Source organism: Salmo salar, chromosome ssa19, assembly GCF_905237065.1.
Source record: "Salmo salar chromosome ssa19, Ssal_v3.1, whole genome shotgun sequence".
Classification (NCBI taxonomy): domain Eukaryota; kingdom Metazoa; phylum Chordata; class Actinopteri; order Salmoniformes; family Salmonidae; genus Salmo; species Salmo salar.
In genome coordinates, this window is record NC_059460.1 from 4520238 (window position 1) to 4547188 (window position 26951).

The following is a 26951-nucleotide window of genomic DNA, read 5'->3' on the forward strand; positions in this document are numbered from 1 at the left end:
CGACCCGAAAAAACGCTTAGGCGGCTCGCCTAAGGATTACAATGGCAGAAAAATACTGCTTTCTAATACCCCGGCTTCTTTACCATGCTTCCAGCGATTAACCCGCTACTGCGATCAGCCTCATTTTTAAAGATGCTACCAAGAGACCCTACTAGGCTGATGTTGTTGTTGCTTCTGTTTGCGCTCCTCTGCTCGTTAGTACATTTCTAAGGGGGAACTGGGGTCTCTGTTTATCCCAAGTAATCCCTCCCGTCAGAGGGAAGTAATTCCGAAACCAGAAAAAAGCTCCAAGTCAGATGAGCTTGCTCGTCTCATAATGGATTCCAATTATTAGTTGTTTGTCCTAAAAATCCCCCGAAGGGAAGGTGTTCTGTTTGTCGATGAGGAAGTTACTAGCAAGCCCAGAGTCTGTGTGTATCATATTTATTGTTGCAATAAGTGCATATAGGCTACTGCTGCAACAACATAACATTGAGATGAGGGGGTTATAAAGCCCATAAAGATCTGTCGATCACGTCCAGGCTGGTGTTTAAGTGAGCTACCCAAATGTAAGCCCATTTAGCCTAATTTAGTCAGACTTCATCTGTGTCCTGTTACTGATGTTGACCTAAGTTAGAGTAGCACTTACCTACACTGTCCTAACTTCCTACCCTGTGCTAGGGTGAAGTTTCCTCTAGGTCAGCATCTAGGAGCAACTTCAACCTATTACACCATGCTGCCCCTGGTACACTTTCTGATCCGCATAAGACTTTATGTCTCTCTGACTCTACTTTCTGTCACATAGACACTACCAGTCGGTTTCAGTCTTCAATTCACACAAGGAAACATGAATCATAATTTGTTTTTAATTAAGAGGTGATAAATTGAAACCACGAAATTAGGTTTCTATAATGGTGAGATGGTGGCATGCAAGTCAACCTTGGTCAGTACAATTGCATTTCAATTTCAATGTATCTAACTAAACTTTGATATAACATGTTTAATTAACTATTACAGGAGGGTTGACCGTTTATCAAGGGGTCAACATAAATTAATCAAGGTATTTTCTTAATGGAGAAAACCTAATTACAACCTAATCTCCAGATTAAAATACCTAATGTAGAATGACGTCCCTTTTCCCCTCCACTCGTTAAATAAACTGAGGGGTTCTGATTTCTTAACCTTTGAAATCATGAAATTATGGAGAAAGGTTAATGTATAACATTTACATTATGTCAGGATATGTTATTGTTAGCCATCAGGGATCCTATGAGAGGAGAAGAGACACAGTCTGATACAAGTAACCATGACAGCCGTGAGTTGGGGAGGAGTGAGGAATTTGGGCAGAAGTGAGGAAGAACATATATCACTAATCTTCTGGATAGCAACAGAGGGGTATTGGCTGTTCAGATGTGTAAGGAGGGGCTCAGCATATGAGAAAGGTTTAAATATCAGTGCGTGTGTGAATATGTTCTTTGTCTGTTCAGCTGTTTGATCCTTTGGGTGAATGAACTTGGTTGGAGCTTTTATAGTGTCTGTCAAATGTCTTACTCTGTTATTTAGAACCTAACAATACTGAACAAAAATATAAACAGAACATGCAACAATATCAATGATTTTACTGAATTATATGAGGAAATCAGTCAATTGAAATCAATTCATTAGGCCCAAAACTATAGAATTCACATGACTGGGAAAACAGATATGCATCTGTTGGTCACAGATACCTTTAAAAAAACGTAGGGGGAGGCCTCCCAGGTGGCGCAGCGGTCTAAGGCACTACATTGCGGTGCTTGAGGCGTCATTACAAACCCGGGTTCGATCCCAGGCTGTGTCACAACCGACCGTGAGTCCCTTAGGGCTGCGCACAATTGGCCCAGTGTCGTCCGGCTTAGGGGAGGGTTTGGCCGGGGGGCTTTACTTGGCTCATCGTGCTCTAGCGACTCCTTGTGGCGGGCCGGGTGCCCGCAGGCTGACTGCGATCGTCAGTTGAATGGTGTTTCCTCCGACACATTGGTGCAGCTGGCTTCCGAGTTAAGTGGGTGGGTGTTAAGCAGCCTGGTTTGGCGGGTCATGTTTCGCACGACACATTACTCGACCTTCGCCTCTCCCGAGCCTGTTGGGGAGTTGCAGAGATGAGATGATCGAAATTGGGAGAAAAAGGGGGTAACATTTTTTTAATAAAGGTAGGGGTGTGGATCAGAGAACCAGTCAGTATCTGGTGTGACTAAATCTGACCAATCAAAGTGCTTATGCATGAGCACTGACCCAAAACGACTCGTTGGGTCATTTAGTATAAATGCAACATGTAAAGTGTTGGTCTCATGTTTCATGAGCTGAAATAAAAGATACCAGAAATGTTCCATAACCACAAAAAGCAAATTTTTCTCAAATGTTGTGCACAAATTTGTTTACATCCCTGTTAGTGAGCATTTCTCCTTTGCCAAGATAATCCATCCATCTGACAGGTGTGGCATATCAAGAAGCTGATTAAACAGCATGGTCATTGCACAGGTGCACCTTGTGCTGGGGACAATAAAAGGCAACTCTAAGATGTGCAGTTTTATAACACAACACAATGCCACAGATGTCTCAAGTTTTGAGGGAGTGTGCAATTGGCATTCTGACTGCAGGAATGTCCACCAGAGCTATTGCCAGAGATTTTAATTTTAATTTCTCTACCATAACCCACCTCCAACGTCGTTTTAGAGAATGTGGCAGTGCCTCCAACTGGACTCACACCCGCAGACCACATGTAACCACGTCATCCCAGGACCTCCACCTGTGGAATCGTCTGAGACCAGTCACCCGGACAGCTAATGAAACTGTTGGTTTGCACAATCAAATAATTTCTACACAAACTGTCAGAAACCGTCTCAAGGAAGCTCATCTGTGTGGTCACTGTCCTCACCAGGGTCTTGACCTGACTGCAGTTCGGCTTTGTAACCTACTTCAGTGGGCAAAAGCTCACCTTTGATGGCCACTGGTACACTGGAGGAGTTTGCTCTTCACGGATGAATCCCGGTTACAACTTTACCAGGAAGATGACAGACGTATGGCGTCGTGTGGGCGAGTGGTTTGCTGATGTCAACGATGTGAACAGAGTGCCCCATTGTGGCAGTGGGGTTATGGTATGAGCAGGCATAAGCTACGGACGACGAACACAATTGCATTTTATCAATGACAATTTGAATGCACAGAGATACCGTGACAAGATCCTGAGGCACATTGTTGTGCCATTCATCTGCCACCATCACCTCATGTTTCAGCATGATAATACACGGCTCCATGTCACAAGGAGCTGTACACACTTCCTGGAAACTGAAAATGTCCCAGTTCTTCCATGGCCTGCATACTCACCAGATTATCTGGATCAACATATACAGCAGCGTGTACCAGTTCCCGCGAATATCCAGCAACTTCCATGCCCCTAGTATCGTTCTAGGGAGTTTTTCCATAGCCACCATGCTTCTACACCTGCATTGCTTGCTGTTTGGGGTTTTAGGCTGGGTTTCTGTACAGCACTTTGTAATATCAACTGATGTAAGAAGGGCTTTATAAATACATTTGATTGATTGATCTGTGACCAACAGATGCATATCTGTATTCCCAGTCATGTGAAATTCATAGATTAGGGCCTAATGATTTTTTTCAATTGACTGATATCCTTATATGAACTGTAACTCAGTAAAGTCATTGAAATTGTTGCATGTTGCATTTATATTTATGTTCAGTGTAATTGATTGCAGACATTTTTTTAAATGTATAGGATTCATAATTTTCAATAAATATAGTGCCTAACATATAATTTGGCCCAATTTTTTTTTTTACAATAAGTTGGACATGAGGAATCCAAAGAAATGGTAAAAAGCGACTCACGGACCCCCACACCCCACGCCAAACCCACCCCAACAACAAGTATATAGTATCTATTCTCTGTCTGACCACTAGATCGTGGTGTTCCTGCAATTTTGTGATTTATTTTAAATAATCAAAAACAAAATATCATATTGGCTTAAGCAGTCTATGAACAAGGTATGACAGCAATCCATGCTTTGGTTTTGTTGTCCACTTTTTCAATTACAAACGTTTTAGCAGTCAATGGAACCTATATTAGCATTTTGACACTTCATGTCCAAACCGTCCTAAAGGAGTGGTATTGGAACTTTTTCAGTGGGCACCCCATTTTTTTCCTCCTTAATTTCTGGGCACCCGATTTTATTTTATTATTATTATTATTTAAATTTTTTCCTATAATTTCTCGCAACCACACGCCAAATCTAATGACACAAACTTAATTTTCAAATCAATAAATAACCTTCAATTCATTGCAACCAATAAATACATTTACTCAATAAAATTGTATTTTTCAAATGATCTTTCTCAAACTTTTGTATATTGTCCCATACAATATATACTTTTTTTTTTTGGGGGGGGGGGGTGTGTGACTTTACTTTCCTAAAGTATCTAAAAAAAAAGTATTGTTACTTATCGATGATTTGGATGTGAAGCGTAAAAATACTAATATAGGTTCCATCTTTGGATGGGTTGCTGTCATACCTGGTCCATAAACTGCTTACAGGCTAAGGAAACCAATTTGGCATTATGTAATTTGGGTGAACTATCCCTCGAAAATTGAGGGGAGGGGAGGATCATTTAAAAAGAAAAAGACCTAATAGCAGGAACAGCCCCATCTAGTGGTCAGAACCCGGTAATATCAGGATGTAAACTGTCTTTCAAAGATAATTCTGCATTTTTGCATTTTGCAAAAATGCAAATAACCACAGATTTTCATTGTAACTGTTGCCCATGCTTGTTCAATGAACCATAAACAATTAATGAACATGCACCTGTGGAACAGTCGTTAAGACACTAACCGCTTACAGACATTAGGAAATTAAGGTCACATTTATGAAAACTTAGGACACTAAAGTGGCCTTTCTACTGACTCTGAAAAACACCAAAAGAAAGATGCCCAGGGTCCCTGCTCATCTGCGTGAACGTGCCTTAGGCATGCTGCAAGGAGGCATGAGGACTGCAGATGTAGCCAGGGCAATAAATTGCAATGTCCGTACTGTGAGACGCCTAAGACAGCGCTACAGGGAGACAGGACGAACAGCTGATCATCCTCGCAGTGGCAGAACACGTGTAACAACACCTGCACAGGATCGGTACATCCGAACATCACACCAGCAGGACAGGTACAGGGTGTCAACAACAACTGCCCGAGTTAGACCAGGAATGCACAATCCCTCCATCAGTGCTCAGACTGTCCACAATAGGCTGAGAGAGGCTGGACTGAGGGCTTGTTGGCCTGTTGTAAGGCAGGTCCTCACCAGACATCACCGGCAACAACGTCGCCTCTGGGCACAAACCCACCGTCGCTGGACCAGACAGGACTGGCAAAAAGTGCTCTTCACTGACGAGTCACAGTTTTTTCTCACCAGGGGTGATGGTCGGATTCGCGTTTATCGTCGAAGGAATGAGCGTTACACCGAGGCCTGTACTCTGGAGTGGGATCGATTCTGAGGTGGAGGGTTCGTCATGGTCTGGGCCGGTGTGTCACAGCATCATCGGACTGAGCTTGTTGTCATTGCAGGCAATCTCAATGATGTGCGTTACAGAGAAGACAGGAATGTCAGTGTTCTGCCATGGCCAGCGAAGAGCCAGGATCTCAATCACATTGAGCAATTCTGGGATCTGTTGGATCGGAGGAAGCACAGGGGTGGCATCATCATGTTGTGAGGGTGCTTTGCTGCAGGAGGGACTGGTGCACTTCACAAAATACATGGCACCATGAGGAGGGAAAATGATGTGGACATCCGTCAGGAAGTTAAAGCTTGGTTGCAAATGGGTCTTCCAAATGGACAATGACCCCAAGCATACTTCCAAAGCTGTGGCAAAATGGCACAACAAATGGCACAAGAACAACAAAGTCAAGGTATTGGATTGGCCATCACAAAGCCCTGACCTCAATCCTATAGAAAATTTGTGGGCAGAACTGAAAAAGTGTGTGCGAGCAAGGAGGCCTACAAACCTGACTCAGTTACACCAGCTCTGTCAGGAGGAACGGGCCAAAATTCACCCAACTTATTGTGAAAAGCTTGTGGAAGTCTACCCGAAATGTTTGACCCAAGTTAAACAATTTAAAGGCAATGCTACCAAATACTAATTGAGTGTATGTAAACTTCTGACCCACTGGGAATGTGATGAAAGAAATAAAAACTGAAATTAATCATTCTCTCTACTATTATTCTGACATTTCACATTCTTAAAATAAAGTGGTGATCCTAACTGACCTAAGACAGGGAATTTTTACTAGGATTAAATGTCAGGAATTGTGAAAAACTGAGTTTAAATGTATTTGGCTAAGGTGTGTGTAAACTTCCGACTTCAACTATATTCCTTCATATGTTCTTTCTCATCCCTCACTCCCAATATCATAACCCTCCTCTTCTTCCTCTCACTTCTATCCCCCCGTGCACCATAACACCCCCCCCCTTTTCTCTGTGGCTGTGGCACTACCCATGTGCACACAGGTGAACACGGGCCATTCTATTTTTAGAAATGGGGGAGTAGAGTAACAGCAATTATCCACATCCCTAAAGCGAATGTAATCAGCGAGAGCATCGAGCGGCACATCCCAGTTGATGCAGGGTGACGTCGGCTAAGCACACTCTGTCCCCCCCATGCAGTGCATCTATCTCCCCTAGGGTGCCTCATGACTGCCTCAGCCTAACATAAGATGATAAAATATTTCCTCCGGTATATAAGCGATAGGGCTAACACTCAGAGTTGGCATGCACAGAGCGCCACAGACCACTCCAAAGCCACTCTATAGATACACAATGTAACTGTTCGTCTTGGATTTCCTGATGTGGTCTTGTGTCCTTCTTGGTCAAAGATAAGAGAGCTTAGATGAATACAATGTTGTGGAGGCATATCTCCTATCTAGCCATTTCAGTCACAGACAAGGAGATCAAGAACGGAAGCTATATGAGAGTGCAGCAAAGATGGTATTTAGATAGATTGTCCTTAAACTAAGGCAACAATCCACATAGACAATATCCCTCCATGGCCTACTACTTGAGGTTTTAAGCAATAAAGAAATAGCCACAAGTGTGCCCATCCCCTGTACGATTTAATACAGGGGAACGACACTGATGCAGGTTGGCATTCTTTCTAACCTGTAAAGCCCTGTATGGTGAAAACATTGTTTCTCGGCTACCACCAAAAACCATTGGAGCATGCAGAGTAAACTGAACATAGGAATTGTTTCCTGTTGACAACATCATATGTTCCTCTTGTCCCTTCTATTTTCCATTAGCCCAGGCTGTATAACAGCACAATTCACACAGTAGGCCTACATGTGAATTTGAACTGAAAGCAACAGCGACAAGGCAAACCACCACTTTCCACTTGGACAAATTTCAACCGCCACACGATTTAACTGGTCATAGCGGCTCGTGTTTTACAATAAGCCACTGTAAGTGACGCCGTTATCGGTGCTCTTTTTATGTGATGGCGGTGTGCCACTGTCACATCGGCTCAATAGCCATCCATCACTACTGTTACCATGATCAATAGGTTGGCTGTAGCGTCGAACTGGGTTGCAGTGAGTGCCAGTCACTCCTTCTCTGCATTCAAACGTCCCAGTATTGATTCAGGTTTCTATAGAGACTCAGACAGCTGGAGTGCTGTTTGTTTTGTTAGCCGGAAAAGTCTAGCCATGAACAGTGAGTGCTCTCATGCATTGGCCCAGCCTTGAGAATTACCCAACACAGTTCCATCGGAAACAGTCAGTCAGTCAGACCAGCACTGTGTTACGCTTTCGCCCTCACAACAGGCCTCAGACAGCTTGACCTGGCGAGAATAGGTGAAGGGACTCTAACGCTGCATGTGACTGTTTGTGTCTTGTCTGTCTGGCTTGCTGTGGCAGTCTGTCCTATTTTTACACGGGTCATGATGACTCATGTGCTTCGTCCTCATTTACCTTTGATTTCGACATGTGCAGAAAGTGGACACGCTCCTCATACATGTTTATCCAATTTCTTATACCCTACCGTCTCTGTGAGGTCCTGAGCTGTCGGCGAGTGGTTTTTGGAACTAAAGTAAAAAAGGCCTCTCTATTTGCAGGTCTGTAGGGTCAAAGCTGAAAGCTCTCTCAACTGCTGTGAAGCAAAGAAAACTTTATCGGTTGCTGGCTAAGCCCAACAACAAACAGGGCGGTGTATACCTCTGAACTACAGAGCCACTGAGCCAGTGAGTCACTGACAGCCCCCGGGGGGGGGGCTAAATCTGCTGGAGCATGATGGGAAATGGGGACAGGGGCCAAAGTGCTGCTGCCGATGTCTGGCACAGTGTCGAGGGCGACAGAAGTGGCTTTTGTGTAGGGTGACGAATGAATTTTCCTCCACCGACTGTGCGACGCCGGGGTGCTTACAGTACTTTCCACTGGTTTAGGATGCGGGATCCAACTGCTGCCACCAGTGAGCAGAGGAAATAGGATAGACTAGTCTTTGTATGTGTGCTCTCAGGTTTGTCGAGCAGGGTTTTGGCAGTGACATAGTGTGACACATAGGGTGTGTACTGTAGGTCAGTTAGCCTAAATGCAAACTGTTCTGTTGAACAGGGATCACTTACGTTTATGTTGAAGTAGACATTTTTGTGTGTTTCAGCGAAGTAATGTTTAGCCTGAGTGAGCGCTTGAAAGTTCTTCACGGGGTGCGCGAGTCTGTGTTTAGAAGCGTCACGGTGTAATTCAGTGTGCCGTCTTCTTGATCGCGGGAGATGCGTTTTGATATATGTTAGCACAGCACATTTCATGCTGCGTGTGCATCTTTATGTGTAAGCAGCAGGGGGAGGCTCCTTTAGCCACATGAACACTCAGTGCCGGTGGTTGTCCTTGTGCTTGTCTCAGCATCCCGTGACTCCTACAGTGGCCTGCAGGGCTCCAAATGAATCATCATTCGTTTAACACAGACATCAGACAGAAAACTGTAGGCTAGGGTATGCAATGGCTTATAGGCCTAACCTTAGATCCCTGATAGTGTCATATTTAGGCTATTTGACGTGTTGTATTTCCAATATATTGTGGGATTTCCAGAGTGCAGCCAACATACACGTTTTCTCTCAGTGTGGTGACTTAGTCTTGTCTCGACTAGTCTTGATGTTACACTTGTTCAGCCTTCTCCTCTCCAAGCAAATGTTTCATGCCAGGGCAGTAACTTACTTCATCAGACACGACTGATCTTTGAGTGTTTCTCAGCTGGACTGTTATGAATCCTCTGTCTCAGAGTTTTATATCTCTCGTTCTTTTAGAACGTGGTGAACTTCGTGGACGACAGCTTCCCCCCAGGCCCGTGTTCCGTGGGCTTCCCCGAGGGTGACAGCGTCCAGCAGCGAATCAAAAAATGGCTCCGCCCCCACGAGATCAACTGCAACAACTTCAAGGACCGGGGCGTCAAATGGTCCGTCTTCCGCACCCCGCGGCCTTCGGACATCCTGCAAGGCCTGCTGGGAAACTGTTGGTGAGTTGTCGTCACTGAACGTGTGCAGTGTCGTAGTATCTGTAGCTCAGCTATGTGTGCGTGCATCCGCGTGCATGTGTCTGTGTGGGTACCAAACCGTGTACAACCTACCTTAAGCAGCGTGTGTTCATGCTTGTGTGTCTGTGGCTTGTGTGTAGAAGTGTATCCACGTGGCATGCGTGTTCAGTGTGCCTGCTGTGCTTCTTAGACACAGTGTTGTCTCCGTCCTCCCTGAACTATTCCTAATGTGTTTCTGAATTAATAAACCAACTCCACTCTGCATATGAGAGGTGATCTCTCATCGCTTGTCTTAAGGGTAAGGTGGAATAACAGCAAGAATGAACAAGCACATTGGTGGCCCGTGTAGTTTATCATTGAGCAGTGACTATAGATGTACTCTCTGGGCCTAAAGCAGATAGAGAAGGGAGAAAGTGGGAGGGGGGGAGAGAGAGGTAAAGAGGGAGAGGGAAAGGGGGAGTTTAACCCTCTAGAGTCTAAGCCGGGTGGGGAATTGTTTTAAGATGGGCATACCAAGGATCATTTGATTAAACATTTTAAGACCCTAAGGTATTTTTTGGGGATGAAACATTGAATTTGGCTTTATGGCTATTAGCCAATAGAAATGCATTGAATAACACAGTCTCCAAAAAAATCTAAGGGAAGTTTGTTCTGAAGTGTCTGCACTATATCTGAGATACAGTATAAGAAAGGTCAGGAAACAGTTTTCTTTGTTTGTTTTACATGTATTTATCCCCTTATTTTAGGCACTGACTATCTCCATAAATACTTTCATAATTTAAAAAAATTGGTACCAGGGACCTTCAGATGAGTCTTGTGTGTGTCCTAGTGAAAAACGGAGAGCAAAACCATTGTGTTCATGAGAGTCTCAGTGAGAGTGGTCACAATAGTTTGTAGGCCAAACCATTCGGACGCTACAGACATTTTTGTGAGAAGACCGAATTTCGGGATGTGTCATTGTCTGACAAACATCCCTCTAGCTCTGCCACCTTTCACCGCATATGCAAAAGGGGGCTATATTGGCGGATGTGGTGGATTGAGACGCAGCCAATGCAAAAAAAAACACATCAATATCAAATCAAAGTGTATTTGTTACGTGCGCCGAATACAACATGTGTAGACCTTACAGTGAAATGCTTACTTACAGGCTCTAACCAATAGTGCAAAAAAGGTATTAGATAAACAATAGGTAAGTAAAGAAATAAAAGCAACAGTAAAAAGACAGTGAAAAATAACAGCAGCAAAGCCATATACAGTAGCGCGGCTATAAAAGTAGCGACGCTACATACAGACACAGGTTAATCGGGCTGATTGAGGTAGTATGTACATGTAGATATGGTTAAAGTGACTATGCATATATGATAAACAGAGAGTAGCAGTAACGTAAAAGAGGGAGTGGTGGGTGGCGGGACACAATGCTGATAGACAAGTTAGCCAATATGCGGGAGCACTGGTTGGTCGGGCCAATTGAGGTAGTATGTACATTAATGTATAGTTAAAGTGACTATGCATATATGATAAACAGAGAGTAGCAGCAGCGTAAAACAGGGATTGGGGGGGGGTACACAATGCAGATAGTCCGGGTAGCCATTTGATTACCTATTCAGTAGTCTTATGACTTGGGGGTTAAAACTGTTGAGAAGCCTTTTTGTCTGAGACTTGGCACTCCGGTACCGCTTGCCATGCGTTAGTAGAGAGAACAGTCTATGACTGGGGTGGCTGCGGTCTTTGACAATTTTTAGGGCCTTCCTCTGACACCGCCTGGTGTAGAAGTCCTGGATGGCAGGCAGCTTTGCCCCAGTGATGTACTGGGCCGTACGCACTACCCTCTGTAGTACCTTGTGGTCGGAGGCCGAGCAATTGCCGTACCAGGCAGTGATGCAACCAGTCAGGATGCTCTCGATGTTGCAGCTGTAGAACCTTTTGAGGATCTCAGGACCCATGCCAAATATTTTTAGTTTCCTGAGGGGGAATAGGCTTTGTCGTGCCCTCTTCACGACTGTCTTGGTGTGTTTGGACCATTCTAGTTTGTTGGTGATGTGGACACCAAGGAACCTGAAGCTCTCAACCTGCTCCACTACAGCCCCGTCGATGAGAATGGGGGGCATGCTCGGGCCTCCTTTTCCTGTAGTCCACAATCATCTCCTTAGTCTTGGTTACGTTGAGGGATAGGTTGTTATTCTGGCACCTCATGGCCAGGTCTCTGACCTCCCTATAGGCTTGTCTCGTCGTTGTCTGTGATCAGGCCTACCACTGTTGTGTCGTCTGCAAACTTAATGATGGTGTTGGAGTCGTGCCTGGCCATACAGTCGTGGGTGAACAGGGAGTACAGGAGGGGACTGAGCACTCACTCCTTGGGGGCTCCAGTGTTGAGGATCAGCGTGGCAGATGTGTTGCTACCTACCCTCGCCACCTGGGGGCTGCCCGTCAGGAAGTCCAGGATCCAGTTGCAGAGGGAGGCGTTTAGTCCCATGATCCTTAGCTTAGTGATGAGCTTTGAGGGTACTATGGTGTTGAACGCTGAGCTGTAGTCAATGAATAGCATTCTCAAATAGGTGGGAAAGGGCAGTGTGGAGTGCAATAGAGATTGCATCATCTGTGGATCTGTTTGGGCGGTATGCAAATTGGAGTGGGTCTAGGGTTTCTGGGATAATGGTGTTGATGTGAGCCATTACCAGCCTTTCAAAGCACTTCATGGCTACGGACATGAGTGCTACGGGTCTGTAGTCATTTAGGCAGGTTGCCTTTGTGTTCTTGGGCACAGGGACTATGGTGGTCTGCTTGTAACATGTTGGTATTACAGACTCAATCGGGGACATGTTGAAAATATCAGTGAAGACACCTGCCAGTTGGTCAGCACATGATCTGAGCACACGTCCTGGTAATCCGTCTGGCCCCACAGCCTTGTGTATGTTGACCTGTTTAAAGGTCTTACTCACGTCGGCTACGGAGAGCGTGATTACACAGTCGTCCGGAACAGCTGGTGTTCTCATGCATGCCTCAGTGTTGCTTGCCTCGAAGCGAGCATAGAAGTGATTTAGCTCGTCTGTTAGGCTCGTCTCACTGGGCAGCTCGCGGCTGTGCTTCCCTTTGTAGTCTGTAATAGTTTGCAAGCTCTGCCACATAAGACGAGCGTCGGAGCTGGTGTTGTATGATTCAATCTTAGCCCTGTATTGATGATTTGCCTGTTTGATGGTTCGTCGCAGCGCATAGCCGGATTTCTTATAAGCTTCCGGGTTAGAGTCCCGCACCTTGAAAGCGGCAGCTCTCCCCTTTAGCTCAGTGCGAATGTTGCCTGTAATCCATGGCTTCTGGTTGGGGTATGTAAGTACAGTCACTGTGTGGACGACGTCCTCGATGCACTTATTGATAAAGCCAGTGACTGATGTGGAGCATTCCTCAAAGAATCCCGGAACATGTTCCAGTCTGTGATAGCAAAACAGTCCTGTAGTTTAACATCTGCTTCATCTGACCACTTTTTTTATAGGCTGAGTCACTGGTGCTTCCTGCTTTAATTTTTGCTTGTAAGCAGAAATGAGGAGGATAGAGTTGTGGTCGGATTTACCAAATGGAGGGCGAGGGAGAGCTTTGTACGCGTCTCTGTGTGTGGAATACAGGTGATCTACAATTTTTTTCCCCTCTGGTTGCACATTTAACATGTTGATAGAAATTTGGTAGAACTGATTGAAGTTTCCCTGCATTAAAGTCTCCGGCCACTAGGAGCGCCGCCTCTAGGTGAGTGGTTTCCTGTTTGCTTATTTCCTTATACAGCTGACTGATTGCGGTCTTAGTGCCAGCATCTGTCTGTGGTGGTAAATAAACAGCCACGAAAAGTATAGCTGAAAACTCTCTAGGCAAGCCTTCCCTGTAGCTCAGTTGGTAGAGCATGGTGTTTGCAACGCCAGGGTTGTGGGTTCGATCCCCACGGGGGGCCAGCACAGAAAAAAATGTATGAAATGTATGCATTCACTACTGTAAGTTGCTCTGGATAAGAGCGTCTGCTAAAATGACTAAAATGTAAAAAAAAAATGCAAGTAGTGTGGCCTGCAATTTATCACAATATACTCTACTTCAGGTGAGCAAAGTCTAGAGACTTCCTAAGATTTCGTGCACCAGCTGTTACAAATATGCACAGACTGCCCCCCCTCGTCTTACCGGAGTGTGCTGTTCCATCTTGCCAGTGCAACGTATATCCCGCTGGCTGAATATTCATGTCATCATTCAGCCACGATTCCGTGAAACATAGGATATTACAGTTTTTGATGTCCCGTTGGTAGGATATTCGTGATCGTACCTCGTCTAATTTATTGTCCAATAATTGCATGTTGGCGAGTAATATTGACGGTAACGGCAGCTTTCCCACTCGCCTTCTGCGGATCCTCACGAGGCATCCCACTCTGTGTCCTCTGTACCTGCGTACGGCGTCTAGTTTAAAAAGACAGATTTTTATGGGGATTTTTGTATTATGTTAATTAGATTTCCGTGGGGCATGACCATTGTAGTCCAAGGTTTAAGAGATAGATAGATAGATAGACAGACAGACAGACAGACAGACAGACAGACAGACAGACAGACAGATACAGAGAGAGAGAGTAAACCAAGAAGGAACTGGGGAGAGAAATAAAGAGAGAGAGGAGGGGTGAGGCGGCCAGATGTACTGATACATCACCTGACTGGGGAATTATTCAGAGGAATGTAGGTCTGGACACAGACAGTTTTCTCCATGTACTTGTTTTGGGTGTCCTTGGGCCTTGTCGTCATCCCCCCCCCCCCCCACACACACACACACACACACACACACACACACACACACACACACACACACACACACACACACGGCCGCTTATCAAAAATAACCCTCCACAGAGCCCCCTCCACACACCCTTTCTCTCACACTACAGGAGGTAAACCAATTCCCATCCTGAATCACACCCCAGTCACATTTACAGTCCACGTTACACATACCCAGCCACGCAACCACATGTCCAATCACATCTTCCCTCTCTCGCTCACCCTCGAGTGGCCGGAGAGGCTAGAAACACGACCCGTCATAGTCCAGCGTTCCCATCGCTGCGCCCAAAGTAATTGGATTTGTATTTTATTCTTTTTTTTATCTGATTTGCATTGATTTGATTTACATTGGGTTGGCCCTGCTTGTCTAGCACTAGCGCCAGAGCAGACGGGGGGATTGAGTTATTATTGAAAACGTCTCGTTGAGATGATACTAGAAAATCATGCAGAACCTCTCTCTTGAGACAGATTCTCTATCTCGAGAACACACGAAGGCATGCACGCATGCTCACACACACACACACACACACACACACACACACACACACACACACACACACACACACACACACACACACACACACACACACACTCACACAAACATCTCAAGAGGTCATGTGGCGAGGTGCTTGTTCAGTAAGGCGTTGAGTAAGGCCTCAAATAAATGGAGCTTTGCACAAGGAAGGAGAGATTTGCAAAGAGATTTTCTGCTTCCCCTAACCTCCCTCTAGAACAGGCAATTATTTTCCATGGAGGGCCACATTAGAATATATTTTTGCCATCGTGGGCCAGAATCATATTACAGGATTATACATCATGTGTATGACGGTGCTGACAGATATATCTACTGTAAATCACGTCCAGATATGCTACTTATTTTACTTTTTTAACATGCACAGAAATAAACCACATCCATGTTCTCCTTTTGGTAGGTATTTTCATTATTAAACATGCAATGAACTTCACGGAGGGAAAAGTCTCTGTGTGTGGAATACAGGTGAATACATGGCTCATTTTCAGAACACATTTACAGAGCACCTCCTGATGAATAATGCAATGCAGGAAAATAATGGCTCAGCTCAGCTACTTGATCTTGTATTCTTTTCAAAGGGCCAATGTTTTTTCCTGTCAAAACTCAGTCCCAGCTTTGCCACACACTTATTAACCTCCTCCAATAAATCTTTCCCTGTGGTTGTGCTCTTCATTGACTGCACTGAAGCAAGCTCCTCTGTAATTTCAAAGTTTGGGGTTATGACTCGTAAGAATATCAACAACTGCGTCGTGTCATGTGCATCACTGCTCTCATCCAGGGCCAAGGAGAAATAGGTGAAATCCTTTACCTTGTCTTTTAACTGTTGTTCCATATTCTCTGTGATGTCCTCAACACGCCGTGTCCCTGTTCGTCTTGACAGGGAAACATTTTCAAACAGCTCTTTCTTGTCGGGGCAAAGTATTGCTGCAGAATCAATTAAACATTCTTTAATGAATTCGCCCTCAGCGAATGGCTTGCTATGTTTAGCAATTTTGTGGGACAGCACATAGCTAGGTCTCGCAATTCCGCCGTTTGCTGAATGCAGTTTTGTGAAAAGTCCTTGCTGCTTTTGCAACTGATAAAGAAATTCTTCCGATGCACTTGCCCTCTGCTCAGAATACATAATCCGATATTTCTCTGCATGTTTCGTCTGGAAGTGTCGGGACAAGTTGTAGTCTTTCAAGACAGCGATGCTCTCTTTGCACACTAAGCACACAGCTTTCCCTGATGCCTCAATAAATAAATGTTTCGATGTCCACTCTTGCTGGAACACCCTACATTTATTGTCTACTTTCCTTTTTGAAATCTTTGAAAAACTAATTTTTGCGCTTTTTCTAGCTAGATACTATTTGTAACTGTGACGTGTGTGTCAGCCTGTCAGTCACTGGCTGTCCTCGTGCAGTTGTCATTTACACATGCCTTCTAAATAAATGTCACACAAGCGGTGGTAGTTAAATCATTACACAAAGGCGAGTACTCAGTGGGCTTTTAATTTTAATAACAAATACGTTTAAAAAAACTTTACTATCACAAATTCTTTATGTGATCTGAGTTTGATTCCGCGGGCCGCATTGAATCAGGTCGCGGGCCGGCCGGCCTTTGCCCAGGCCTGCTCTAGAGTCTGCTTCCTCAGAATGTTGTCTTCCGACATGTAGAGTTTTTTTTCTGGCTGTTGTTGCCTCCACTTGCCCTTTACAGTTGCTGTTAAGTCCACCATCAGTACCACATGACTAGACCATAAAAGGTCAGTGGTTCTGTCACGGCAGGACTCAGGGAAGGTGATGTACAGAAGCTATGACCAGCTTACCTCCACTACAAATTTCTATGAATACAATTCGCAGAATTACTTGTTATTTATGAACTTTCTAACTGATTAATTTAATAATTGAATGACTGACTGATTGATTGATTGATTGTAGGGCTGGGAATTTGCCAGGAACCTCGCCATATGATATTATCACGACATGATATGCATTGCGATTGTATACATTCTGATTTATATATGTATTGCAAACATATTGCTCACTATATATATGCTGCAGAGGGACCATAGAGAGCCATGAGAAAACTAGTTTTGATCAGTCATGAAAAGAAAAGTGCTGAAAACATGTTGGCTCACCATTTGAGAAGAAGATGGAGAACCAGCTATAGAAGGAGAAATATTGGAGTTTTGGCGCAAGTACAGCCGACTAGTGCTTTTTAACATTAAATGGAGTCATAGAATCGATTTATAATATCGGGAAAAAAAATATTGCGATACTGTATAGATTTTTTTCCCCCTTCACCTAGTTAATTGACTGTCTATCTTATTGCCCACCCTGTAGGTTCCTTAGTGCATTGGCGGTGCTGGCAGAGCGTCCAGAGCTGGTGGAGAGGGTGATGATCACCAGGGGCATCTGCCAGGAGGGGGCTTACCAGGTCAGGCTGTGTAAGGATGGTACCTGGATCACCGTCCTAGTGGACGACATGCTGCCCTGCGACGAGTATGGATACCTGCTCTTCTCCCAGGTGAGGCCGGGGGGGGACACCACACCACACCACACACACATGCGTATGGATATAGTATGCACGCAGACACACTGTTTACACACACATAACTATATCTAGTCTAGTCACTCACTCTCTCTGTCTCTCTCAAACTCACATACATGCATGCGTATACACAGTGTACACAATACACACACAAACAAATGATCATGCAGTGAACTGTCATGCAGTGACTATAGCAACCTAATACTTTTATGGTTGAGTGAAAACATACACACACACACACAGATTTTCAAACACTGTCATTAGTCATACACACGCACACTGAAATGCAGTGAATATAGCAACCTGATATTCCAACTGGTGAGTAAACACACACGCACACACTCATTCAGTTCATTCCAAGGTTTTCAAATATCAGCTGTGGTGGAGACAGAGGTTCTCAGAATTGTCATAGAGGAAATAATGAAGAGAGGGGAAACCCTACCTCTTCAAAGAGTATCTTAAATAATCCCACGGCACCCCCCTCGTAAACTAATACTCGCACTTTACTTTTTTCCCCCTTACTTGCTCTGACTTTGCTGATAGTACGTAATTATTTCTTCAATAAAGTAGCTACGCTACCGTTCAAAAGTTTGGGGTCACTAACAAATGTCCTCGTTTTTGAAAGAAAAGCACATTTTTTAGTCCATTAAAATAAAATAAAATTGATCAGAAATACAGTGTAGACATTGTTAATGTTGTAAATGACTATTGTAGCTGGAAACGGCTGATTTCTTATGGAATATCTACATAGGCATTTATTGCTTCTTTAATCAGTTTTATTGCTTCTTTAATCAGAACAACAGTTATCAGCTGTGCTAACATAATTGCAGTAGGGTTTTCTAATGCTCAATTAGCCTTTTTAAAATGATAAACTTGGATTAGCTAACACAACGTGCCATTGGAACACATGAGTGATGGTTGCTGATAATGGGCCTCTGTACGCCTATGTAGATATTCCATAACAAATCAGCCGTTTCCAGCTACAATAGTCATTTACAACATTAACAATGTCTACACTGTATTTCTGATCAATTTTATGTTATTTTAATGGACCATTTTTTTTAGCTTTTCTTTCAAAAACAAGGGTATTTCTAAATGACCCCAAACTTTTGAACGATAGTGTATGACTGAGCTTGATGGGATAACCACCTATCAATCTTAAAATGAATGCACTCTGGATAGGAGCGTCTGCTAAATGACTAAAATGTAAATGTAGGGGCACTTAATTAACCAAAAGCACTGAAGGTCTTATTATTGTTATTGGAGAAGATCTGTATTTAATTACATTTTAACAGTTTTTCAGGACCTAAGGCTACAAAAATGAAATAGTCCTTCACTGCTTTTGTGAACTCTGAATGTTTTCTTCCCTGTATGTTCATTCATTACGCATAAATTTGACCTCTTTCCTTTCTTTCTTTCTCTTTCTCTCACTCGCTCTCTCTCTATCCCCTTCCCACCCTTTCTCCATCCTACTCTCTCCTTCTATCCCAATCCTTCCTTCTATCTATCCTTCTCTCTCTCCCTCTCTTGCTCTCTCTGTTTCTCTCGCTCTCCCTCTATCTTCTCTCTCCTTCTGTCTATCCTACTGTTCTGTCCCTCCCTTTCTCCATCATGCACTTCCCTCTATTCCCTTCACTACCTTTCTCCCTCCCTTTCTCCACACTCCCTCTATCACCTTACTTTCTCCATCCCCCTTCCCTCCCTCCTTTCTCTCTCCCTTCCCAGGCCCAGCGTAAGCAACTCTGGGTGGCCCTGATAGAGAAGGCCCTTGCCAAGCTCCACGGCTCCTACTTTGCCCTGCAGGCAGGGCGTGCCATCGAGGGCCTGGCCACGCTGACAGGGGCACCGTGCGACTCCCTCATGCTGCAGGTCAGCTCCACCAACCCCCGCGAGGAGCCCATCGACACGGACCTCATCTGGGCCAAGATGCTCAGTTCCAAGGAGGCCGGGTGAGTGGAATAGAGGAGATTTGTCTTTGGAGAAAGTCAATAATTCTCTGAGATGTATCATGATGTGCACAAATGGGACAAGGAAAGAAGTAATTACTTGGAACTTATCATGGGGGAGCTGCAGTGGCTCGTGTGTCTGTGTACCCATATCCGTGCTCCCCCTCATGGAGAGAAAAATTATGCCGTTTTAAAGCAAATTTCCTGAAATTCTACACATTTTGCCATAGGATGGAGGCAAATGTTTGCAGTTTTTTTATGTAACTGATTATCAATGACACGACACATCCAAGTGTATCTGACCAAATTATGAAAGATAAGCATTGTACTTTTGAATTACGTAAAGTGAGTGTGGAAGAGCTGAACAAATGATTGTTATTATCAACAATGACAAGACACAGGGGTCTGACAACCTGGATCGAAAATTACAAGGGATAATAGTTGACGAAATTGCCACTCCTATTTTCCATATCTTCAATTTAAGCCTAATAGAAAGTGTGTGCCCTCAGGCCTGGAGGGAAGCAAAAGTCATTCCGCTACCCAAGAATAGTAAAGCCCCCTTTACTGGCTCAAATAGTGGACCAATCAGTTACCAGTAGGGAAGGACGTTCAAAAAGCACAGCACTTAGACAAATGACTGATGATTGGCTTAGAGAAATTGATGATAAAAAGATTGTCAGGGCAGTTTTGTTAGACTTAGTCTGCTGGAACTTAGATCGTAGACTTAGATCGTAGTCTGCTGCTGAAAAAACGTATGTATTATGGCTTTACACCCTCTGCTATTTTGTGGATAAAGAGTTACCTGTCTAACAGAACACAGAGGGTGTTCTTTAATGGAAGCCTCTACAACATAATCCAAGTAGAATCAGGAATTCCCCAGGGCAGCTGTCTAGGCCCCCTACTTTTTTTCAATCTTAACTAACGACATGCCTTGAGTAAAGCCTTTGAGTAAAGCCAGTGTGTCTATGTGTGCGGATGACAGGGCTCCGGGCAGCCGAGCGGAAATGAGGGAAAAACGCCTCCCTGCGGACCTGGCATCCTTTCACTCCCTCCTCTCTACATTTTCATCTTCTGTCTCTGCTGCTAAAGCCACTTTCTACCACTCTAAATTCCAAGCATCTGCCTCTAACCCTAGGAAGCTCTTTGCCACCTTCTCCTCCCTCCTGAATCCTCCTCCCCCTCCCCCCCTCCTCCCTCTCTGCGGATGACTTCATCAACCATTTTGAAAAGAAAGTCGACGACATCCGATCCTCGTTTGCTAAGTCAAACGACACCGCTGGTCCTGCTCATACAGCCCTACCCTGTGCTTTGACCTCTTTCTCCCCTCTCTCTCCAGATGAAATCTCGCGTCTTGTGACGGCCGGCCGCCCAACAACCTGTCCGCTTGACCCTATCCCCTCCTCTCTTCTCCAGACCATTTCCGGAGACCTTCTCCCTTACCTCACCTCGCTCATCAACTCATCCTTGACCGCTGGCTATGTCCCTTCCGTCTTCAAGAGAGCGAGAGTTGCACCCCTTCTGAAAAAACCTACACTCGATCCCTCCGATGTCAACAACTACAGACCAGTATCCCTTCTTTCTTTTCTCTCCAAAACTCTTGAGCGTGCCGTCCTTGGCCAGCTCTCCTGCTATCTCTCTCAGAATGACCTTCTTGATCCAAATCAGTCAGGTTTCAAGACTGGTCATTCAACTGAGACTGCTCTTCTCTGTGTCACGGAGGCTCTCCGCACTGCTAAAGCTAACTCTCTCTCCTCTTCTCTCATCCTCCTAGACCTATCTGCTGCCTTTGATACGGTGAACCATCAGATCCTCCTCTCCACCCTCTCCGAGTTGGGCATCTCCGGCGCGGCCCACGCTTGGATTGCGTCCTACCTGACAGGTCGCTCCTACCAGGTGGCGTGGCGAGAATCTGTCTCCGCACCACGTGCTCTCACCACTGGTGTCCCGCAGGGCTCTGTTCTAGGCCCTCTCCTATTCTCGCTATACACCAAGTCACTTGGCTCTGTCATATCCTCACATGGTCTCTCCTACCATTGCTATGCAGACGACACACAATTAATCTTCTCCTTTCCCCCTTCTGATAACCAGGTGGCGAATCGCATCTCTGCATGTCTGGCAGACATATCAGTGTGAATGACGGATCACCACCTCAAGCTGAACCTCGGCAAGACGGAGCTGCTCTTCCTCCCGGGGAAGGACTGCCCGTTCCATGATCTCGCCATCACGGTTGACAACTCCATTGTGTCCTCCTCCCAGAGTGCTAAGAACCTTGGAGTGACCCTGGACAACACCCTGTCGTTCTCTACTAACATCAAGGCGGTGACCCGATCCTGTAGGTTCATGCTCTACAACATTCGCAGAGTACGACCCTGCCTCACACAGGAAGCAGCGCAGGTCCTAATCCAGGCACTTGTCATCTCCCGTCTGGATTACTGCAACTCGCTGTTGGCTGGGCTCCCTGCCTGTGCCATTAAACCCCTACAACCTTCCCAAGTTCTCTCACGTCACCCCGCTCCTCCACTCTCTCCACTGGCTTCCTGTTGAAGCTGGCATCCGCTACAAGACCATGGTGCTTGCCTACGGAGCTGTGAGGGGAACGGCACCTCCGTACCTTCAGGCTCTGATCAGGCCCTACACCCAAACAAGGGCACTGCGTTCATCCACCTCTGGCCTGCTCGCCTCCCTACCTCTGAGGAAGCACAGTTCCCGCTCAGCCCAGTCAAAACTGTTCGCTGCTCTGGCACCCCAATGGTGGAACAAGCTCCCTCACGACGCCAGGACAGTGGAGTCAATCACCACCTTCCGGAGACACCTGAAACCCCACCTCTTTAAGGAATACCTAGGATAGGATAAAGTAATCCTTCTAACCCCCCCCCCCTAAAAGATTTAGATGCACTATTGTAAAGTGGTTGTTCCACTGGATATCATAAGGTGAATCCACCAATTTGTAAGTCGCTCTTGATAAGAGCGTCTGCTAAATGACTTAAATGTAAAAATGTAAATGTAATGACTCAACACTACACGTCAGCTTCTACAGCGACTGAAATGACTGCAATGGGTGGGAAAGAATAAGTTAGTCCTAAATATTTCAAAAACTAAAAGCATTTTATTTGGGACAAATCATTCACTAAACCCTAAACCTCAACTAAATATTGTAATGAATAATGTGGAAATTGAGCAAGTTGAGGTGACTAAACTGCTTGGTGTCAAAACATATTGATACAACAGTAGCTATGATGGGGAGAAGTCAGTCCATAGGGAGAAGTCTGTCCATAATAAAGCACTGCTCTGCCTTCTTAACAACACTATCAACAAGGCAGGTCCTACAGGTCCTAGTTTTGTTGCACCTGGACTACTGTTCAGTCGTGTGATCATTGGCTCAGAACAGGGCAGCACGGCTGGCCCTTAAAAGTACACGGGGAGCTAACATTAATGATATGCATGTCAATCTCTCATGGCTCAAAGTGGAAGAGAGATTGACTTCATCACTACTTGTTTTTTTAAGAAGTGTTGACAAGCTGAATGTACCGAGCTGTCTGTTTAAACTACTAGCACACGGCTCGGACACCCATGCCCCACAGAAAATGCCAACAGAGGTCTCTTTATCAGACTATGGGAGGCGCACAGTACTACATAGAGCCATGACTACATGGAACTCTATTCCACATCAGGTAACTGATGCAAGCAGTAGAATCAGATAAAAAAACAGGAAAAAATACACCTGAAGAGACACACAAAGGTACAGACACACGCATACGCACACAACTGCTAACACATACATTTTACACACACGTACATTGTAATATTGTTGTATGGTGGTATTATACATTTTGTACTGTAGATATGTAGTGGTGTAATAATGTTATATGATGTACTGTTTTATCTTTTGTTTTATATGTAATGTAAGTGCCTTAATGTGTTTGCACCCCAGGAAGAGTAAGTGCTGCCTTGGCAACAGCTAATGGGGATCCCTAATAAATACGAATTATTATACAAATGGGCCCCAAGCCGGTCGGTGTTTTATTGGTCCGCGTGCCTATTAAAGAGTTGCCCATCCCTGGTCTCGGTCAATAACAAATCATTCATTTGAAAAGACATGAAGAGGCTTATTGAATGGGCCCTGATTAAGCTTACTCCTTGACTAACAAGCATGTTCAATGGGAGAATCCTTTTTTAGTCCAAGAGTAGGCTTATATCTGGGTCCACTTTGGCAACTGCCCCAAGTTTAAGGTGATGGAAATGGACTCTAACTTCTTCTAATGCGTCTCTATCTATGTTGTGTGGTGGATAGGTTTCTGATGGGGGCATCATGCGGAGGAGGGAACATGAAGGTGGATGATGTGGTGTATGAGTCGTTGGGCCTCCGCCCTCGCCATGCCTACTCTATCCTGGACGTACGGGACGTACAGGGCTACAGGTAAGAGCTGATTGGGTTATTAGTGGGACGGGGTGTGGCTAATTGGTCACACGTGATAAGGGGGTGTGGCTAATACGTTATTGTTGAAAAGGGCCATGTATCTTTCTTTTTCGGGAAATCCCGTCATTGTTATCCTTTACGTTTTTATCTATTTTTATTTATTTAGTTGTAAGAACCTTATCAAACCCTGATAAGAGTCCTTCCGTCCTTCCCAATTGCTTTTAAATAATCCTTTTAATTGCTTCAGCTAATGACATGCTCTCTCTCTCCCTCTCAGACTTCTGCGGTTGAGGAACCCGTGGGGTCGCTTCTCGTGGAACGGCAGCTGGTCAGACGAGTGGCCTGATTGGCCGCAGCTCCTCCGCCACGAGCTCATGGCCCACGGCAGCAGCGAGGGCGTCTTCTGGATGGAGTATGGAGACTTCATCAAGTAGGTCCCGTCTTAATGTGCCAATCACCCAAGGACCTAGGACTAGTTCAGGGATGGGTGACTACGATGTTGGAGACCCACTGGGTGTGCTCTCACTAAAACCAACAAGTGCCAAGTAATTGACTAATTGGTAGTTAACCTCTATGGGCTAGGTGGGACGCTAGCATCCCCCCCGTGGTGCACTCCATCAACAGCAGGTGCATTTCAAGAGCGGCAAATTTGAATCCAAATAAATGTCAAAATTCTAATTTTTAAAACATACAACTATTTTACACCCTTTGAAAGATAAACATCTCCTTAATCTAACCACGTTTTACGATTTCAAAAAGGTTTTACGGCGAAAGCATACATTTAGAGTATGTTAGGACAGTACATTTACAAGAGTTGTGTGTAATGTTTTGTCAATTCAAAGACAGGGTCACCAAAACCATAAAACCAGCTAAAATGATGCACTAACCTTTTACAATCTCCATCAGATGACACTCCTAGGACATTATGTTAGACAATGCATGCATTTTTAGTTCTATCAAGTTCATATTTATATCCAAAAACAGCGTTTTACTATGGCATTGATGTTGAGGAAATCGTTTCCCTCCAATAACCGGCAGTCAAGTCAACACCACAAATTAAATAATTAAAATTAGAAAACATTGGTAAAATATTATATTGTCATTTAAAGAATTATAGATTTACATCTCTTGAACGCAATCAACTTGCCAGATTTAAAAATAACCTTACTGGGAAATCACACTTTGCAATAATCTGAGCACTGCGCCCAGAAAAATACGGCGTTGCGATACAGACTAGACGTCATGTTGGGGAGATCTAAAATCGAAAATACTATGTAAATAATCCATTACCTTTGATTCTCTTCATCAGATGTCACTTCCAGGTATCACAGGTCCATAACGAATGTAGTTTTGTTCAAAAAAGCTCATCATTTATGTCCAAAAATCTCCGTCTTGTTAGCACATGATCTAAGCCAGCCGGACTTCTCGTCATGAACGAGGGGGAAAAAATATATTTACGTTCGTTCAAACATGTCAAACGTTGTATAGCATAAATCATTAGGGCCTTTTTAACCAGAACATGAATAATATTCAAGGTGGACGAATGCATACTCTTTTATAACGTATTGGAACGAGGGTACCCAACATGAACTCGCGCGCCAGGTGTCTAATGGGCCATCATCGTTCCATGGCTCTTGTTCGGTCAGATCTCCCTCCAGAAGACTCAAAACACTTTGTAAAGGCTGGTGACATCTAGTGGAAGCAATAGGAAGTGCCAAAATATTCCTCAGCCCCTGTGTTTTTCAATGGGATAGGTTTAAAGGTAATACAACACATCAGGTATCCACTTCCTGTCAGAAAATGTCTCAGGGTTTTGCCTGCCAAATGAGTTCTGTTATACTCACAGACACCATTCAAACAGTTTTAGAAACTTTAGAGTGTTTTCTATCCATATATAATAAGTATATGCATATTCTAGTTACTGGGTAGGATTAGTAACCAGATTAAATCGGGTAAAAAAAATTATCCAGCCGTGCAAATACTGCCCCCTAGCCCTAACAGGTTAATTAGCTGACTCAGCAGATAATCATCAGTGTGTAAGACTTAAACTGAGAGGCACTGACCCACTTCTGTCCTGCTTGCCTTGTTAATGCCAAGTGTTTTTGTTTTATTTGGTTGGTTGATTTGTTTTTTTGGTGTGGTTGCTAGCTTGTTGAGTAGCATGAATTAAACTTAAAGTGCCTGGCAGTCCAATAAGTGAATGCTAGGCTGTGAATCAGACTCTGAGAGTGCATTGCAACAAGGATGCACCTCCCTTCCTGACTGTCAGCTTGTTTTGCTTTCTGTCAATTAAGTGAACGTTGCAATGTAGGGTACAAGGCCCAATGCTCTGTGCAGTCTGTCTGTCTGCCTGTCTTTGTTAAAATCCATCTTCTCCGTCAATTAAATGAGCAATAGAATCTAGAGTCTGTCTGTCTATATACTGTATCTGAAAGAAGAGAGAGAACCCAGTAACTCTGCTCAGCATACAGCAAGGTAAAGAGTACTTGACAGACAAATAAATGGTAGACAAGCAAGGTGAAGTCCTCGCAGCGTTTAACTCAATGAGTCCCACCTCGACACCGGCGCAATTTGGACTTCTAACCCCTTTTAAACACATTGTACCACTGGATTCATCTTTTTCTTCTGCGTCTGTTGGTACCAATCATTCGTCTGTGTGATTAACGGGAGCTGAGGTAGATAAGTGTTTGTGAGACGAGGGCAGATCCCAAAGGGCCTCAGGCTGGGTCTTTTTACAAAAAAGTCTGTAGAGTCCGAATAATTTGAGCTAGAAACTTTTACAAGCCATATATGAAAAGCTGAGACTCACGAACACGCACATGTAACATGACGCTCACAAGCTACACAAAAGTAATTTGAAGGTAAGGGGTTCTTCAACATAGAAGATAATAGGAAATCCAAGGACATAAAATCAAATCAAATTTTATTGGTCACATGCACATATTTAGCAGATGTTATTGTGGGTGTAGCGAAATGCTTGTGTTCCTAGCTCCATAGACTCTATAATACTGTAATAAACACACATAGTTGCTGTCACAAACTCCAAACTCTGCACAGTTGTCACTGACTAGTTGGATAATAATTTCCCACTGAGCAAACAGTTTCTGTACTTACAGCATTCATATAAATTCATTTTTATCAGGGATTTGCTTTGTCAATAAAACTCATCAATGAACTGTTCATGTGAAATTGTTTTGTGTTTTACT

At 44.4% G+C, this 26951-nt stretch overlaps 1 protein-coding gene across 1 annotated transcript in view; it reads left to right on the forward strand.

Moving 5' to 3' along the window:
- LOC106578335 (calpain-15) overlaps positions 1-26951 on the forward strand; it is a 68471-nt gene that overhangs the window by 28774 nt on the left and 12746 nt on the right. The window contains 5 exon segments of the mRNA XM_045701996.1: positions 9301-9509; positions 17175-17358; positions 19108-19331; positions 23620-23745; positions 24023-24175. Of these exon segments, the coding sequence (XP_045557952.1) occupies positions 9301-9509; positions 17175-17358; positions 19108-19331; positions 23620-23745; positions 24023-24175 (896 nt within the window).